Consider the following 20,725-nt stretch of genomic DNA (forward strand, 5'->3'; position numbering starts at 1 on the left):
AAAAAAAAAAAAAAAAAAAAAAAAAAAAAAAATCCTACTAAATAGCCCTTTTAAAGTTAATAGGTGTTTTAAATTGCTTACATCTTAGCTTATCTATATTATTATGGTTAGTGCGTATTTCACCTGAAACCAGAATTTATACCATATAGATTATTGATTATTTTGGTTTCTTTGAAATAGTTCGAGTTTACTTTGAGCTATAATTGATCTGAAAATGAATTTGAGATTTTGAACCAGTTCTAATAATGTTTTTAATATTAAACCAAAGACCTCCTTGATATCTGGTGAATTTTAGCAGATTCTGATATAGGTAGTTGCATGAAATGCTTATTCAGAGTTGTAAACTATATTTTTTAAATTATAAAACTATAGTTTTTAAAAACTATATTTCTGTTCATTTACTTAGAAAAGTGAAGAAAGGCTCACTATTAATAGATTCCAGTACTATTGATCCTATGGTTTCGAAAGAATTGGCCAAAGAAGTTGAGAAAATGGGAGCAGTTTTCATGGATGCCCCTGTTTCTGGTGGTAAGTGGTAGCTAAAATATATGCACATCTATTCTGTTTGTCATGAATAACAGTTATGATTTTGTGCTACCCAAGATATATCCAGTTATTTTTAGAGCTATTGCAGATTCTCAGTTTCCTCATTAAAAATAAAAACAAAGCAAAACTGACTTATGTTATTTAGTACTCTCAAAATACAATGCTTTTTCTAAATTCAGGTAATAGGATGTTACAACTTTGAAGAGCTATGAATTTTTGGTCCAAATTACTGTTGGTAGGGATAGATCGATTCTTAGAAAATTTTAACTTTTCAGAACAGATTCAAGAAATAATTAGCCTGAATAATCTTGTAACTATTAAAGAAACTGAAGAAGTGGCAAAAAAGAAAAAATAATTTCATACGGGAAACATTAGGCCCAGGTGATTTTACAGGTGAGTGTTACCAGAATTTCAAGGAGCAGATCGTCTCAATTATTTATTTATTTATTTATTTATTTATTTAATTTATTTATTTTTGGCTGCGTGGGGTCTTTGTTGCTGCATGCGGGCTTTCTCTACTTGTGGCGAGCGGGGGCTACTCTTCGTTGTAGTGCGTGGGCTTCTCATTGCGGTGGCTTCTCTTGTTGCAGAGCACTGGCTCTAGGCGCGTGGGCTTTAGTAGTTGTGGCATGCAGGGTCAGTAGTTGTGGCTCGCGGGCTCTAGAGCGCAGGCTCAGTAGATGTGGCGCATGGGCTTAGTTGCTCCGTGACATGTGGGATCTTCCCGTACCAGGGCTCGAACCCCATCTCAATTTTATACAAACTTTTCCAGACAATACAAAAAGAGGAAATGCTTCCCCAACTCATTCTGTAAGATATGTATAACTCTGATAATTAAACCAGACGGAAACATTATGAGAGAGAAAAACTGTAGGTCTACATCAGTCATGAATGTAGAAGTAAAAACTTCATAAAGTGTATTAGCAAACTAAATCCAACCGCATATGAAAGAGATCAAACACTACAACCAAGTTTGGTTTATCTCATGTATGTACAGACGGCTTAATATTAGAAGGTCTATAAATAAATAAATTTCACCACATTGACATACTTAGAAATCATCATCATCTCAATCAGAGGACAAGGAGACCCACTAATAAAATTCTAGAAGCTTAATAGTATATAAAATACTTAAGCGGGTATCTGGGTATTTTGGAATGGCAGGATTATGGGTATTATGACTTTCCATAATTTCCAAATTTTCCAGCATTACTGTGTAATCGAATATAATTATATGCACATACACACATGTATTTGCATACATATACACATACATACATAATGTAATTATAGCAACATAGCAGTAGACAATGGAGTAGCAATTTTATTCCTATTAAACTCGATTGTTAGCTTTGGGATTAAAAAATAATAAAATATAATAATTTAAATCAGTTTCTTTTTTTCATAAAGAACCTAATGGTCTTGTAAAGGTATCTTATATCCCAAACCACTTTTGAGTATAGGTGGAGGTATAAATAATTTTTAGCCCCTATAATTGTTATACTGACTTGGTTAAGTAGGATTTTGGGTGTAAAGATTTATAATGTGGTATGGATCTTTGATCATAAAATACTAATAAGCAGTTTTAAGCTTGGTGTTGGTATTTTTTTTGTAGAATGGATTTAATAAACTGAACAATTCTTTCTTCTTTGAGTGGTTCTGTGATTTAATTAAAAAATTGATACATGGTACATATGATCTTGCTGTTGGTTGATCTTCTTTTGCTTCAAGAGTATAGACTGAAATTATCATTTGATAATGAAAAATACCAACTTGATTTTTAAGTGTTATTTTAACTTTTAAAAATAATATAGTCTTCTTTGGGATCAAACTTTGAAATTACTCCTTGTTCTTACCAAGCTGTTTTTAAACCCACTTTTGTAGTTTTAGAATGCAAAAATGTTAATTTGTAATAGTGAATACACTTGAATCTGTGCTATATTATAGACTGGAAGCTTTGTGTAGAGATGGTTTGTGATAATTTATTGGTTGACACGATCATTATGAGATTAGCCAGTATATAATAGAAGCTTATGTTTGTTTTCTCATAGTTATTATCTTTATATTTTTAATATGACGGATTAAAAATGTCTCCACTTTCTCAGTTAAAATAGAGGAAACTTTCTATAAGTTAGAGTTGGCTGGTTTAAAAATCATTATATTTTAACTAAATAAAATTAAGGAAAAGGGACCTGGAAAAAACATAGATACCCAAGTTAGATACCCAAGATGGGACCACAATTTTATAGAGGTTCTATATTTGTCAGTCTTAAACATGGATTATTTGAGGTAACTTGAATAAAACCTTAAAAAATTTCCCCCATGTTTGTCCCTCTTCCCTCACCCCTCATTTGTTCCTTATCTTAGACTTAAAAAAATGCATTTTTGTGTATTTATATAGAGCTATTACCTACAAATACAGTAGTATTCTAAAAATTAAAATAGGAACATATTATACTCCTTATTCTGTGGTTAGCATTTTAAGGAGAAGCTTTTTTTTTAACCTAGATGAATTTGAAGTTGTATAGATTTCTGAGATAGTGATTCATTTCTTTAGTCCAGCCCCTTCCTCTGCTTTCTGCTAACTTTTATTCTGGGGAATGCAATGAAAAGAATCTTTACTGTATCATTTTACCAGCCCATGGAGTAATATATTGAAGGTTTTCCTCAGGTTTCATTATTGCAGCTTCTTTATACATCATCCTTATTACAAATAATATAATTTTATTTAAGTTCCATGTGACTTTTTAAAAAAATCAAAAGCAAGTGATGCTTAAACTGCTATAATTATCATCCTGAAACCAATGTGACTAACTTTTATACTTGTACAGTTAACACTTTGTAGCATAGATATTACTTTATAAAGTACTTTGGCATGCCTCAACCAATTTGGTTCTTCCTTTTGAAGCTGTCAAACTGTACATGCTTTTATCAAAGCCCACATTACATTATATTTATAGGCATTGATTCACTTCCTCCTGTAGAATTTAAGCTTTTTGAGTGCAGGGAGTAACACTTTTTTTTTTTCAATTTTTGTTAAATATTGAATTTATATACAAAATATTTATAACGTTATAAAGGTACCAAGTATAAGTATACGTCAGGCCCATGTGTACTCTCCTCCCAGTTTAAGAAGTGGAGCCTTACTATTACCTTGTTTCTTCTACTCTGTTAATACTTAATTTGACTGTTATCTTATATTCACCTCTATGGATATTTAAAGAGAGAGAATAACACCAGATCTGATTTATACAGCTGATTCTAGGGCTAGAGAAGGAACTTTAGTTCTAGAAATGGAAAATTTACGTTGAAGATCAACTAGAAACCTTATAGATGATTCCTGATTCTATCCGAGGGGGAACCAATGGAATTTGGAATTAGATTTGATGGTTCTTTAGTAAATATTCTTTAAGCAAGGAAGAAAGGAAATTGGTTAGTTCCTATAATTCTCCTACCACCTTTAGTTTCATTTTCTGCTGTACTCCTGTTAATAAGTTAAAAGAAGTTTACTTGGATATTCGGGAGAGCCTGGAACTTTAAAAGTAACTCTAAAAATGAAGGTCTTCATTTTTTCTTTAATGAAATGTCTTATACTTAAATTATTGTATTTATATAATTCTTACAAGATTATATACTGTTTTCTGATTTTACATTCTAATCCTGTTATGCTGACAGCACCTTGATTGCTGATTTCATATAATAAACATTTATTGAGTACTTGTAGTCTAGGTATGTTCTAGGTACTAGAGTTAGAGCTTTAAAGATAGTCAACATCTTTTGCCTCATGGAGCTTATGATTTGGTAGGAATAGAGAGAATAAACAAGTAACCAAGAATAATTTCAGTGATAAGTACTATGAAGGAAAAAACACAGAGTAAACAGTTAAGGAGACAGAGACTAAGGGGAGGGCCCTTTTACGTAGAGTGGATAGGATGCCTTCTCTGGGGAAGTGACATTTAAGCAGAGATCTGAATGTGCAGGTCAAGGGAAAGAGTGTTCTCAGTAGAGGGAGGTGCTCTGTGAGGGCTCTGAGGCATGAACAAGCTTGGTATGTTTGTGGAACATTTATCTTTGTATCCCTAGGGTTTAGCAGGTAGTTTCACTCAGAGTTAGTTAAACTGAATGATCTTTACACTGACTCCCCATATGTCTAATACCGTGCCTTTGTTTAACCATTTGCGGTTATCAAACTAAAGCTAACCAGGGTCTCTAGTAGCCCATGACACTGGCCTCATAAGTATGATGCCCTAATCTGTTTATCTGTCTTTTGTAAATCACATCTTTATGAAAGTTGTAATCCTTTAATGTGAAATGTTGTTTAGTCACACCAATTTGGACACATGCATTTTTTTTAGTATGGAATGGGTCTGCCACCACAGTGTTAGTTCCAATTTGATTAGCTCTCTTGTATAATGAATGCTAGACACAAAGCAAATTAAAAACTATTGTTTGCGACTAATGACTACTGTTCAGTCTGCTCTGAGGGCATAACTACAGCACTTAACTGTGCTTGAATAACTGAAGAATAAGCTCACCGATTGCCTAGTATGTCTGTAGGTTTGCATAGAAACCTTGAGTTGAAGAAGAGACTCTGAAGTGGCCCTTGTAGTTAGCCCAAGGCTTTCTGTGCTGGCAAGCCTCATAGATTTGCTAAAATATTGCTCCGGTTAGGGATTAATGTCAAAATTAAATGATTGAACTTGTGTGTATGTGTTTGTATAACAGTTCCCTACCAAAAAACCAGATTTAATACTCTACTCACTTGGCTGGGTTAAGTTTTAGTAATTTGTTTGAGATATTCTTAGAATATGGAATAGTAAGCACAAAACCTATTAAGGACTTTCTCTTAGAGAGCTAGACTTGCTTGCTAAATTCTTCAGTGAAAGTCTCATATAGACCCCATTATTGTTTTTAAAATCAAGTGTGCAAGTCTTGGGCTTTACTGCTCACTGAACTGGATACCTACCATTTTTCCACTTGACCTGTACCTAATTTATGGTAAAGGGAGTACAAAAACAAAAATTATTTATATTTTGGCACTTAACACCATTATGGTTAAAGGTCTATTGGCATTTCCATTAAAACATTTTCTTAGAGAGGTTTATAACTTGGCAATTTTACTTGGCTTTGGGCTGAAACATTGCTATTTCTGTCCAAAAGCAGATTCTTTTATCAAATTTAATATAACTGAATTTGCCATAGTTTAGAATGTGTGAAGGGGAAAGGGCTATCACAGTAGGTCTTTGATGCTCTCAGAAGCTGTTTGATTACACAGTAGTATCGTGTGCAGTATTTGTTCTTAGATTTTAGTCTTACCTCAGTAACATTTTATTTTTTTAATGTTTTGAAATAAGCTGATTTAACATGATTAAGATAATTCATTTTCATGGGTTCTTCCCTTTAAAGAATTGTACTACTATGATGCTTTTTAGTTCTTTTAAAATGATCAATTCTATTATTTATTATAAAATTTAAAAGTACTTTGTGGCATTGACTTCTGTCTCAGACTTGGATTATTATATCTTGAAAAATATTAAAGTGAGCTTCTGCTTGGTCTGATTTGTGGTATTTAAAACGTTAGTAGCGGGCTTCCCTGGTGGCGCAGTGGTTGAGAGTCCACCTGCCAATGTAGCGGACACGGGTTCGTGCCCCGGTCCAGGAAGATCCCACATGCCGCAGAGCGGCTAGGCCCGTGAGCCATGGCCGCTGAGCCTGCACGTCCGGAGCCTGTGCTCCGCCACAGGAGAGACCACAACAGTGAGAGGCCCGTGTACCGCAAAAAAAAAATAATAATAATAACTAAGTAAATAATAAAGCGTTAGTAGCTCAAGTAATTAAAATTTTCTTTAACTTGATTTAATGGACAAATCCATTTCCTCAGAAATGACACAAGATTCATCAGTACCAGTACACCCAGAAATGGGTTAATTATGATATCCACTTACATTTAACCATAATTTTACTTATCACCCTGATCCATTAAGTATCCTTTCTGTCTCTGGAGAATACATTTTGCCTGGGATTTTCTCCAGTTTGCACAAAGTGGTTCAGAAATGTTTGGTAAATAAATTCCAAGGATTTCTTTGAAATTAGTCCCAAAGAAGAGGTGCCCATAAAAACCTCTTTTTACATTCTTTGGCGTGCCTGAGACTCCCTTACAACAGTTGTCAGGGACAAGAGTCCCTATATAAGGTGTTAATGAGTTCTTAGCATGTTTAGAGAAGACTGCTGACTCACTGCCCAAGATAACATGGTTGAGGCAGCTTTAATAATTTGTCTCCTCAGAAAATAGTAGAAGAGTGGGTTAGAGAAGGCAAAGTGATGACTTCACTCAGTGTTTGTATTATTGCTGTCAATTATTGTTAGTAATAATTATTATTGCTAACAAGAACCTAGTTTATTTCTAAGAATTTACTCTCTTGCAGTTTGCGATTCCCTCATCTCCAAATCTGCAGGCCAGATTTTAACTGCATTGCAATTTCCAGTCAAGTAACCGTTACCAGAGTTGCTCTTGCCAGGCTCTGTCCTGTGGTGGAGGGTTCTCCTCACATGGGTCTGTTGGAAAGTGTGTGGATAAGGCAGGGGTCCTGCCTCAAGTAATCCCAGGGTATTTTTAATGTCCTTTAATTGCCATTCAGGATGTAAGTCAGACCAGACACAACTGGGTCTGGTCACATAGTTCAGGACTGTCTAGCAGTATTTATATAAAGGTGAAGTAGATTTAGTAAATAAATCTTCTAAAGCTATTAATTGTATATAATTTATTTTTCATTAACATCTTTTGATTCCTAAGCAGTGTGAAATTAGTTCCAGTATCCCTTATGTCTTTATTGTGTTTTGTTTGTGATCCCTGGATAGCTATTGGGGGTGAAGTGGAATTAAGAATTTGACAAGGGCCTTGTCATCACAATCAAACCATTATCAGACTTACTTGCAGTGTTTTAGATGTCTGATTTTCTTAAAGAAAGTTTGATAATGTTAGCAGTTGAAAAGTACGTTAAGTTGAGGTTAGGTCCTTCTCTGTATATATTTGCCATACAATTCTGTTTTACTTGGGGTGTTTTAATTGTGAAAAATTTAAGTATACGTGCACATTTCATAGTCGCCATCCTCCCCACGTGGCCAATGAAGGTATGATAGCTGACTCGCCATCTCCCTTCTGCCTTAAGTAATTTAACTTGACCTGAAGGTAGAGGGTTTTTGTTATTGTTTTGTATTTAGCTCAGATTACCTCCAGCGATGGAGAAATGTGGACTCTTTTAGAAGAGTATTAAGAATTTTAAGGTTTGTATCTGACATCTTTTTTTATTGAGTTATTGACTATTAGTTATGGTCATCAGAATGTTTATCCACTGCAGTCTCTAAGATAGCATTGTTTGTAAGGCGTTTTTTTTAAAGTGAAATAAAATGTGAGGCCAGGCATACAAGTGATTTTATCACTAATTATATTTCATTTCCACTAAGTCTTATGTGTGAGGGTAATACTTGTTCTCAAGTAGCCAACATTGTTAATGTACTATGTCCATATATTAAAGAGTAGAAAAATAGTCTTGGCAGACACTGAAATAATTAATTTGCTTTTCCAGCCAAGATAGGTTTATAAAACTTTCTGAAAATTAAGAAGTGGGAAAGAATTTTTCTTTGCATTAATGCCACATTAACCCTTTACCTTAGGCTATAAAAATTTTCTTGCAGCATTTTTTCATTAGATAAGCAGCTAGTGGAAGGATAGTTGATTTATTGTAATTGTCAAATATCTGTAAACACTCAGCTGAAAGAATTATTTTGACATAAAATCCTGAGTAGAGATGAGATTTTTCTCTAAAAGTAAATGGTAATTGTGAGAAAGGAGTAGGAGCAACAGTATAGTTCTGACTTTGAGATCTATAATCTTTAGTAGCAAACTTTTAAAAACAGCATTTAGAAATATGTGATGGTATCTCATGGGCTTTAATTGGGCTGTACTTTTATATTCTTATTAGTACTCGTATAAAATCAACAGCTTTTCATGATTGAGCATTTACATCTTAAATCTTACACACTGCTCTGTTAGGAAAACACACCCAGCAACACTGGGTATTTTGAAGTTAATAGGAATAGTCTATATTTTATGCAGAAAAGTTGCTTTATATAATATTCAAGGGCTAGTGGACCAGGGTGAGAGTGGCAGTAGAGGGAGGCAGGGTGGGCGCCTGTCGGGGGTGAGAGAGCCATTCCACTGTCCTCCATTTTAGCTGGTAGTTTGGATTAAAACTGCAGAATTAAATTTTTTGGAACTGTTACTACCCCAAGTGGGAATATAAACTATATTGAACAAAATTTATTTAGCCTGTTAAAAAGTCAACCTAAAACTCTAGTTAATTAGTTTACATTATGACATCACTTCTAGTTGAGGCTCAAACTTCTACTGAGTAGGAGGAGCTCTATCAGGTGAGCTGACTGCTACCCATATGGGGCTTTAAGATAATGATGAGTTTAAATTTCCTCTTAGAGCTAAGTGAGAATAAAACTGGAGGCAGTAAATACTCTGGGCCAAAGCCATTAAATGAAAAAGCTGGGAATTCTCCAGCTCTTGACTTAAATTGTTTGTTTATCAGCTGGCGCCTAGTCTGGAGTCAAGAGCTGGAGATTTCTATCTGTGACAGAACTTTGAAACTCTTGCAGGACACTTTCATTTCAACTTAAGGTAACTTGAGTTTATAGCTTTGGCTTTAAAGATTACTAATGATTTACTCATTTCCTTACCATTTAACCAGAGTGGACTTTTTCCCAGGAAGGGATCTGTGTTTATTTAGGGCCTTTGTCTGCGGAGGGATTAAAAGGCAGCCCACCAGCATTGTGAACTTGATGGTAATAAAAGGTCACCAAAACACACCATAAAAACGTTCTTACCATGGAATTAATTATACAGTGTAATTTTACAAAGCAGTTGTTACTCCGTCCCTATACACCCAATTCTTAAGCATTTCACCTTTTAAAAATTAAAGCTTTCGTACAATTTAGGTTTTTGAAAAATATGTTTTGCTTCCTTTATGATATTTAAACACTAAGGAAATTGTCGCATGCAGTTAATTGCTTAAAATTTTTAAAGTTTTAAAATAAAAATTAGCTGTTATTGTTAAACTGCGGGATGAATAACTCGTTTAGGAGGAAGGCAGAGTAGTCAACAGGGGTGGTTGGCGTTTCATAGAACAGCTCAGTTTCTAAAAACCTAAGCCTTGTTAAAAATATTTTTTTTCCGTGCCACCAGGTGGCATTGCATCCAAACCTGCTTGTGATAAAGGGAGGATTTTAAAATACATTCTTTTTTGTTCAGGAGAGGTCATAATACTTTTTCTAGATTTTGCTTTTGAAGTTAGCTTAAAAATACATCTAATATCAAGGTTGATTAAATGTCTCTCTCCAAAGAACTGAAAAAGATTTCTGAACTCTGCAAGTGTTTGCTTTTAAGTGGTTAATACTGAAATGAAAGTAAATTAAAATGTTGAAACTTTTGCAGAGGATTGCCTTTTTTTTTTTTAATAAAATGAACATTTAACAGTTGGTTATTTTTTTGGTTTTGTTTTACTTGTCTAAACACTCGAGAGAGGATCCTGCCTATAAAACCCTCACAAATGTTGCAGAAACCCCCCAGTGCAGCAAATTACTGCCCTACTCCCCTCGACACCGGCCCCAGCCCTTATAATAAAAAGTGTCAGCAGGTTTCACTGTATGGGAATTTTTTAAAAGAGGGAAAGAGCTCTGAAAGGTGCAAGTTGGTCCTTTTCACAAGCCTAACTATGAGATTCATTAGGCAGTTCATGTTCATGTCTTAAAAGCTGTTTTTGGGAAAGTAAATTCTTGCAGTTTCCTGTACTGGTTTTGAGGAAGTCTTTTGAATCAGCTCATTTTAAGAAAGTGATAATGTAAAAGCAGGAAAAAAAGGCTCATTATAAATTTTAATAAGAAAGATTTTTTCATTAAAATACATATTAATGTTCTATTTTATGAACTCATATATAAGTTAATAAACTCTGTACAGAAAAAATTGTTTAATACAAGTATTCAGGTGTACAGTATTTGTCAGAATAAATAAGGTTCAGTGTACATTCTATTGATTTTTATCCTTTTAAAAAATGTGTTCACTGTACAGAGAGATGTTTAATGCTTAGCTTTGATTAGCTTTGATTATTTATCAAAAAGCTTTATGAAATGTTGCTCATTTTATACTCTCACCTCTTCCTCTGAGGCTTCTTAGTGTGTACAGCCTGATTAAGAAATGTATATGTTTTCAAAGTAAATGTTTGACCTCCCACCTTGTTCCCGCTTTTGTACACACACACACACACACACACACACACACACACGCACACACACGCAACCCTCCCCTTCCCTATATTTTGAATAACTCGATTGTAATGTGTGTTGTACTAAAACTAAATACATTCGAACATTTAGTCGTACAAAGAAAACTTTGTTTTAAAAATTAGGAAAATTTCACATTTGAAAGTAGTCTAGACAAAGGTGCTCGTGACATTTGACACTGAATATTTTACTTTTAAACTTGATACAACAGTCTGCTTCTTAGCTTTGTTGTATGCTGATATTTCTACTTATTTCACATCAAAAAGCTGTAGTGGTTTTTCTTTAAAGATTGTGCCTGTGTTCTTGAATTGCCTCCTGCTGTCCATGAATTGCTTCTTGGCTTTTTTTGTTAGAATTTCTCACCAGGGTTTTTGTGAGCTATGTAGCCAACATTAAGGGGAAAAAAAAAGAATTTGATACAGTAGGCTGGATTAGTAAAAATTATACTTACCATTTATAATTATAATTGAGCCAGCTTTTATGTAATAAGAATAAGCACATGCAAATCTCATGTAATAATATGCATATATATTTATAATTGCCTACAGTGACTATTTTTCTACTTGTTTCTAAAATATTAAATGACTATTTTTGCTGAAATTCTAGATATCTACTTTTTTATTAAAAATAATAGAAAAAAAAATCCTTGCTAGTTAGGGTGTGTGTAATTTAGTAATGAAGCATTAAGATTTTGGCTTCTCTCATTTCAGTTGGAAATACTATTGGTGTAAGTGAGTGTTGCCATGGGAACCTCCACATAGATTTAAAAGGCAAGACTGTCTAAGTAGAGGAGGAGGGGCAATGTACTCAGATACCACTGGCCTAAATGATCTATTTTCTGTATGTGCTGGGGGTTTAGGGGGAGCCAGGATGAGAAGGGAAGAGAAAGTAGTGCAGAAAGTAAATATTAAAAGTTAAAATCATGTACTATACTTTTGGAGTCTCATAGGTGGAAGTATTTTAAAATTTAAATGGATGAAATGTGATTCTTAATTATTTGTATCATTTGCATATGCTGAGAAGTCTTTGCATACCTTATTTTTAAACTGTGTTGATGGAACATGTTTAACTTACTTGATTTTAGATAAAATATTTAATTCAGTGAAATTTTTTGGTTGGAAAGTTAGGATTTCAGTCTCTGAGATGGCTTTAATTATAAATTTTATTAAAGAGTTTAACATAATTTTTTTCCAGATATCTGAAAAAAAAATTTTTTTTAAACCGTAACTTTGCTGACAAGGAGACAGTTAATGTGGCTTTCAAAGAAAAGCTGGCTTTTAGACTAAATAGTATTTTTAATATTAGATTTTTAAAATTAAAGAAGTTTGTACTTTTCTATAAATATTGGTCAAGGAAACAATGACTTACTGTATTTGCATGTATAATATTGTATGGTTTTCTAAAATAAAGAATGAAAATAGCAAAAGCAAGCATCAAATCCTTTTATATCGTTTAGGAGCACATGTGTAGCTGCTGAAAAGAGGCTGCTGATATTTATGTTATTAAAACCAATGAAATTGCGCCAAACATGAGTTAGTGTGGAAAATGCAACATCATTATCGCAGTTTTATACACTATGGATTCTGGATGTCAGATACATGTGGGAAAAAAAGAAAAGACATTAACCTGACAAAAACTGTTTAAGCTTTACCTTTTTAGTCTATCCAGAGAAAAAGTTAAGCTGCCAAGGTAATAAAACATCCGGAAGTTTTTAAATTAAAAAGAGTAATTTAAATTTTAAAAAAGGGAGGGGGGAACAGGAGGAGGAAGAGGGGGAAAAGACCGCACACTGCTCCCCAGGCCTGGCTGAATCTGATGTAAATTAACCAGCAGTGGAAGTGTATTGTTTCCAACTCCTCACAAACAATGCTGGCATCTCCTGGGGTGGGTGGGTGTTGGGGTGTTGAGAAATGAACTGGAATGCAAAGAGTTTAGTCATCAGTGGATTCTGTGGCTTAAAAAACAACGGGAATGAGAGTAAAGAAGGAGAAAGTATGTTTCATATAAAATTAATCAAGTGAAACCTTCAAGTGGTGTGAAATAATTCATAACTGTGCGAGAATGCTTAGTCGTCAGTAATCTTCAGTGTGCTTTTTTTTTAAGAGACTGCATGAGGCCCTTACAGTATAAAATGTTCAGCAACCAGGATATACCCTGCTCACTTTTAGGTGTACTTTTGACATAGAATGTCAGTTTAGTTGTAGGCTTGATTTCTTAACAAAAAGGCAAAGAAAAATTTTATTTCTTGAAAAAATAGACAAGAGAGATAAAAAGTCAAGTTTATTTAAAAAATGAGAATGAAAGTAAGGGCAACAGCATCTGTGTTGTTTTTCTGTTTCAGTTTTTGTCTGCTGCTTCCCCTCCCCCCCTTCCTTAGAAAAAACCTGACAATCTTAATGGAGTGGAAAGCCTAAAAGTGCACATAGCCTTATCGATAAGTAGATTCAAAATATTTTTAATCACCTTAAAATTCATAATACAGAAATTTTTAGAAGAAGGCAGCTAATATTTATTAAGTACCTTTGGTGTGTCAGGCTGTCATGCTAGGTGATTTGTGTATTTTAAACCATTTAATCCTTATAGCAACTTCAGGAAATGCAGATTGTCCTCATTTTTTTAGTGTGCAAGTTGAGGCTCATTTAGGAAGGGACCATATGACGACATGGAATTATTATAAGAATTAGCCTGATTGATACATAGCAAAAAAGAAAACATTTTAGGTAGAGGATTTTAAGATATTATGAAAGGAGCAGTACCTTCAAGTTTGGAATTTCTTTGATTGCTAGAATAACGAAGGCTTTGTTTTTTTTTTTTTTTTTTTTGTAATTTAAAAACAAAATCAACAGAAATACTTCTTCATGCTCCATTGCTATCACCATTCAGTGACCCCGCCCCCCATCTCCCCAAATATAGGAGGAATCATTAACCAACTGAAAGTCAACTTAGCTAGTTTAAACCAATTTTGATTTTGATCTTGTATGCTTGAATCTAGTCAACTGCAAGAATAAAAGGGACAAGAAAATGCAGAACCAGAAGTGAAAACCAGAAGTTTTAAACCCTCTAAAATAACTCCCTTGGAAGATTAAAAGGAGCCAGAGGGTATCTTTTTAGCTATGTAATTGAAGTATGAGTACACAGGACAGTTTCACATATGTTTACGCTTTTAACTTGTGTTTTAAAATTTTTATTTTCAAAAATAAATTATTTAAATGTACTTTTACAACTTTTTAAATACCAAAAATTGGCCTTTACAAAAATAATGAGTTTCAGTGTTCATGTATACTTTTTTTAGCATGTTTATATTATTCAGCATTAAGATGTATGCCTAACAGTGTATCAAAGTTTATTGCTCGATAATAATAAAGTACAGTATTTAGTCTGATTTGACATTATGACTATCATTATGTGTTTTACTGAAAGAATTATAATGTATCGGGAGTTAATGGTTTTTATCTTGTCCTATTTTTAACCCCTCTCAATATGCACAATTCTTCAGTCATGTTATTAAAAGAAATCTGTCCCAACAGCTTTTATAGAAGGCCTTTAGGAGTAGTGTCGCGTGTGTGTTTGTCTGTGTCTTTTGATAGTTGTATTCTAAAGTTAACTCTATACCTAATTCAGATTAGTTTAAAAAAAAAATGAACAAACCTGTACTCCTCATAGCTTAAGTATAAAACATAGGTTTCATTGAAAGCCATAAGAAAATACGATGTTTATGACATTTTGCTTTGCCAGTTTTTCTCTGAATTTTGTAAAGATCAAGTGTGCTGAAGTGCGAAATGCTAGTATATATTTGGAAAACAAACTGAACCTCGCCTAACCTCTTACTTTGCATATGCTAAGAGTGAGAATTTCAAGTGTGATATGTCTGGTTTCATCCTCATAGATTTCTAGCTTCAAGCATGATTGGCAGTAGTTTGGAAAGAAGAGTGATGAGTAGGCCCTTCTTCCCCTTATATTGGTGTGTTAAACAGGGAAAAAACAAACCACCGTTCTTGTTACTATATCTCAGAACACTAAAGAAGAGCCTTGTACCAGTTCCCAGCTTATTTTGGAAGCCATATGTGAAGCTTCTTTCATTTCAGTTTGTTCTTATTCTAAGGATTACCCAGTTGTCTCCAGAAATGCATACTAGATGGATTGCTGTGAAAAGCAAGGATAGAAAAGGCAGAGTAGAGAATACTGGCAAGAAATTTCTGGAAAAAAATTTTTCTTAAGGATATTTTGACTCTGATCTTTACTGGGCTGAAGTTCCAAGGGAATAATGATTATTACTGGTCAGAAAATTGTCCAACTGGATAGTGATGAAAACTGCAAGTTAGTCAAATGTAACTTTTGTGTGGTTTTGCTCTCTTTTCCTGTTGTTGGTTGTATTGGAGGGGACCTTTAGTGGATCATCTGATTATGGTAAGGTCAAGATTAGCTTTGCCTGACTGCAGTGATGTTATCTTTTCTAACCAAAGTGGCCTATGATAATGAGATTCTTCATGGAAAAAAAATGAGGAAATCTTATTTTTTATCTATGCATCAGTTTTAAGTGGTGATGTGTTTTTTGAAGATGGAGGTTGTGACTGAAAGAGTGAACTGTGATATTTCAGGAAGTATGCTAATGTGAACATACGGCAGTGTTTTCATGAAGGGGAGGTGATATGGGAAAACTGTAGTAATGAGGTAAAGAATAATATGGAACCTAAAAGAACAATACCTATTCTGTTTTGTTGTTGAAGGGAGAGAACTAGGGAATTTGTATATATTATCAATTATATGTAGATGTAAAGTTAACAATAGGAGAAAAACAGCTTTGTAATGGTAACTTTGATGTCTACCCCTTATTAAGTATATTTGCAGTACAGTTGAACACCAGAATGAACTTCAAATAAATTCCAAAATAAGGAGTTGTTGACTTTTATTTTAATTTGTAGTATGTGTCATGTGGATATGAGAGTCACAACTGGGGAATGAGTTTTGGGAAAAGGTACTGTGAAAATGAGCTGTTTGTGGTTTCACGCCCTAACCATTTACTATTTCCCACTTACTTTCCATTGAGAATGATAGATGTGCATCTGTGTGGATGTGCGTCTTCATCTGGTTCTTCTCCCCTATCTGGCCCAAAAAAGACAATTAAGACATTATTTCCTAATGTCCAAGAAATAAGAGGTTATTTTTCTCTGTTATGTCCTCCACATCTTTTAGTAACTTAAACTCTGAACTTTTTCCCTTGGCAACAAAAATGAAGGTGATATACCTTCCTTTTACTTATGTCTGAATTTTAAATGTTCTCGAATTTTTTTGTATGATGATACCACAATGTACACAATTACAAAGAAAGGAACAAGCATCTATGTATGATTTTTTTTTAATGTATAATTTTTTCATGCAAACCTTTTTTGAGGAAAAACTTTTCTAAAACCTTCCCTAAAAAAAAAAAAAAAAAAACAAAACCCTGATCTTTTGAGTCATTGCTATTTAATTTTATTTGCATTATTATCCTTTCTCCTGCTTAATTTTAATCATAATTTTAAAAACTAATTAAAAGTGTAAATATAAAGGATTCAAAATAAAGTTTAGGATGAAAAATTTATCTAATTGCATCTGTTTTTTTCTGTGTTTTCTACTGAAATTTCTTATATTTCCTTCCTTTTAACTGTGCTTTAAATTAAACCGAAGGAAGGCATTTCATTAACTTTTTTCCTCTGGACTCCAAACGTTGACTTATTGGTATATCTGAACACACATCTTTGATACGGTGTTTGGATTCTGAAGGGCTCCTTAATGATTCCTTCTCAGTAATGATCTAAAATGGATGGGATCAATCTCATATTCTCTTAAGGTGTTCTGCACCTAACCTTTGTTTGACGGGGGTGATTATGTTGTATGTCCAGTTTGAGTTGTACCCACTTTGTCTGGGCTATGCTTCTAAGTGGGCATAGTTTTTGCTTTTCTTTTCAATGTTCACTCTACGTAATTATTGAAATGAAATGGTGATAAAGCTTGTGTGGGAAAGAAGTCCTTGTTTCCTGTCTTTGTTGGTGCTTGCGGGTTCCTAATCTCCTAAGAGCCTTGGGATGTAGATTTGTACATCACAACTAGGGGTGGGTAGTTTTTATGGCGAGGAAGAGGGAAAAAGATAGTATTGAAGCAATTCCTGTCTAGGTCTGCAAAGTGCAGATTGCATTTCTCTTTCAGTGGTGTTAGGTTTATGGCCCTTTTTTTGGAAAGTGCTATTAAGTGCTGGGAGACCTTTATCTTTCTCTGTTTTGTTGTAGCAGATGGAGTTGTCCTCTGGTGGTTTTGCTAGGTATGATAAATGTTGTACTAAAACTGCTTGGTGGAAGTTTGATCTGGAAAGATTACTATTTCTTTCAGTTTCCTGAAGAAAATGGAATCAGAGTATTCAAACTCTTGAGCAAACAAGCCCATCAGCAGATCAACAGTAATAAAGTGTACTTCTCATTGATGCTTGTGACTTTTCCCCCTCCTTTAAAAAAGAAGGTTTAGGAATAAAAGCTAGACATGATGATCAGTTTTGTCTGAAGTAAAATAAGTGGTAAAAATAGTCAAACCTTTTTTCTCAGAGCCTACAGGGAGAGATGGCTGTAATGAAGGATTGTCCCTGTTTTATAAAAGAAGAATGAATGCAAAGCACTTATGCAGTTCTCTTGTGTTCACAGAAAGATTATTCATGGGACACAGTGTTGAAGTCTTTATAGCATAGCTATCCTTAGTTTTATGGCTAAAAAGACTTCCTGGTGCATGTTTCTAATATTCTAAGAGGCATTTATTTCCCTCTTTGGCCACAACTTTTTTAGTCTAATTCTGGTTAATTAGACTAGTAGTATTTTTAGATACTTGTGTAGTTCTAGCTTTTATGCAAATCTGTGGTTTATCTACACTGGAATTGAAAGATATTGTCCACCACCTAGCTACTGTATTGAAGTAAATTTTGATTGATTGAATCCTCCTTACAAATAAACTTGTAACTAAAAACACATAGGAGATTCTAACCAAATTACCTGGCATTTAAAGACAGTTTCACTGCCAAGGGCATGAGTTAGATCCCTGGTCAGGAACTAAGATCCCGCAAGCTGTGTGGCCCGGCCAAAAAAAAAAAAAAAAAAAAAATGAAGACAGTTTATTTCTTTTTTGGGTGATTCTTACTCTAGATCGGCTGTGACACATCATCTGGGAGTAAAGTTGGAGCCTGAACTGAGTCTGTGGGGGCAATTTGCAAATTTTTATTATCTTCACATTTCATTTATTTGCATTAATACTTCCTTCCTTACATTAATATAGGAAGTTAAAAATAGATTGTAGTTTTTGATCTGAAACTCCCTCTTTCAGCTCCTTTATCTTTTATGCTCTGCCTCTTAACGTATTCATAGCTTCAATAGTCCGGAGCAGCATATCAAAGCATAATAGTAAGGGTGTCCACAGTCTTAAGCCCCTCTTTTTGCTGGTATTGTGGGAAAGAAGAAGAATACTAGGTGGTCTCAGTGGTGTCTGGAGTGCACACAGGTCTTTTACTATGGTTACTGCATCTGAGGTATAGGATGCAAAAGAGTCTGGTTTGGGGGATCCTGGCAGTACTTCCCACCGTGATGAACCTGTTGGAAGATTATTGACTCGCAGCATCATATTTTTCCTTTTACTGAGGTTGCTAGGAGACTCAGAGCTAAAGTACCCAGTAGTAATCATTATTTTCCCCAATGTTCCCTTCTTCCATATGGTTTCCATTCTCACTTGTAGCTTTAGCTTAACACATATTTATTTATTTAGTCCGTACTGTCTGCTGCTAGGCACTGGAAATACAATGGTGAACATGAGAGACCTGCTTTCCCTACTCTTAGTGCTTATGATCTATGTGTTTGTGTCATTTTATCAACTATCTCAAAATCTTTTTTGGAAGTAAGGATATGAGTCATAAATATGGACTCAGGGCCATGAGGTTTTCTTATCACTTCTCTCACTGTCTTTTTAAAATCTTCCTCTGTGTACTTTCATTCCTGCCTTCTTTTCTAGTTTTTGCTTATTTTGTTCTTCAGTTTATTTATTTTTTTAAAGGTAAATTAAAAATGTTTATTTTTCTTATTTTTTTTACTGAGTTATATAGTTGATGTACAGTATTATGTAGGTTACAGGTATACAATGCAGTGATTCACAATTTTTGAAAGTTATACTCCATTTACAGTTATTATGAAATATTGGCTGTATTTCCTGTGTTGTACAATTTATCCTTATAGTTTATTTTATACATAATAGTTTGTACCTCCTAATCCCCTACCCCTCAGTTTTTTAAAACAAAGTGAAGGCTCTCTCCCGTTTCTTCTTAAAGCTTCTGTATATTGTAATTGAAGACTGCATCTTAATATTTTAAAAATATTTTAGTGCATGTATACGCATATGCACACTTGTTAAAACAAAAATGGGATTCTCTTTTTGCAACTTATTTTTTTAATTTAATGTAATTTAATATCTTTTAATATGTAATAGATTTATTTTACACTTTAATTACTACAAAGTATTCTATTACGTGGACAGACTTCTGCTATTACAAAAAAGCTACTCTGAATATTCTTGAACATAGGTCTTTTCCTGTATATGCAAATTTATCAGAGAAATTCTAAGAAATGGAATAGCTAGGTCAAAGAGTATGTGTCTTTTCAATTTTGCTAGACATTGCCAGTTTTTCCACCAAAGTTTGTACTTCCACCAACAATGTAGGAAAGTATTTATTTACACTCTTGTCAACACTATCTTTACATTTCTTTTTTAATCTGTTTAAAAATGTCATAGTGTGGCCTTGATTTTCTTTCTTTCTTCTTTTTTTTAAATTATGAGTTTGTTTGAGCATTTTAAGAATGTTTATTGACCATTTATTTGTTTTTCTTTTTTCCAGTAATTGCTTCTTCCTGTCCTTTAGGCATGTTTTTATTGGATTCATTCCTTCGGCAGCTATTTGTTGAGTACTTAGAGGGTGCGGGGCACTGTGCTAGGCATTGATCTTTTCTAATTGATATGTATGAATGTCAGATGCTCATTCATTTATTCAGCAAATATTTATTGACCATCTACCATATATTAAGTACTAGTCCAGGCCTGGGAATACATAAATGAGAAAACACACACATGCGTGTGCACACACACATGCTCTTAGGCTATATTTTTAATGAGTGTGAATATGTGTGGGGAGATACATATTCTGCAAATATCTTCTGCCAGTTTGTCCTTTCTTTATTCATTTTGTTTATAGTACTTTTTGAAATATGGAAGTTTTGAATTTTTGTCAGTCTTATCTTTTATGCCTTCTGAGTTTTATGTCCTAGTTCTTTTTCTTTTTCTTTTGTCTTTTCTCTTGGCTGCACTGCGCAGCTTGTGGGATCTTAGTTCCCCGACCAGGGATTGAACCCAGGCCCTTGGCAGTGAAAGCATGGAGTCCTAACCACTGGACCGCCAGGGAATTCCCTATGTCCTATTTAAAAAAGCCTTACCCTCTCCAAGATTATAAAAGTTTTTTTAAAATTTCACATTTTTCTTTTATTTTATGATGTCATTTTTTAAAAATTTAAATCTTTGATTCATTTAGAATTTATTATGGTGGAGGGAATGAGGGTAGAGATCCAAATTACTTTTTTTTTTAATTCACTTAATGAAAAATCCATCTTTCCCTATTAATTTCAAATACTCTTAATTTCATGCACTAAATTCCCATGTGTATTTGAGTCTATTCCGAGCTCTCTGTACTCTTCTGTTGATACCTTACTGTTGATTCTTTCCTAGGTAGGACATTTTAACTTTCTGTTGCTTTATTTTCCTGTCTAGGAGGTTAGTCTTCTTT

General features: G+C 33.9%; 1 protein-coding gene across 2 annotated transcripts in view; it reads left to right on the forward strand.

The window, feature by feature from the left end:
* The window catches only part of HIBADH (3-hydroxyisobutyrate dehydrogenase), a 104,685-nt gene that overhangs the window by 22,979 nt on the left and 60,981 nt on the right, over positions 1-20,725 (forward strand). For both annotated transcript variants that reach the window (XM_007129554.4, XM_028489959.2), the window contains exon 4: positions 407-528. In XM_007129554.4, the coding sequence (XP_007129616.1) occupies positions 407-528 (122 nt within the window). The remainder of the gene's footprint in view (positions 1-406; positions 529-20,725) is intronic.

Source organism: Physeter macrocephalus, chromosome 5, assembly GCF_002837175.3.
Source record: "Physeter macrocephalus isolate SW-GA chromosome 5, ASM283717v5, whole genome shotgun sequence".
Taxonomy (NCBI): domain Eukaryota; kingdom Metazoa; phylum Chordata; class Mammalia; order Artiodactyla; family Physeteridae; genus Physeter; species Physeter macrocephalus.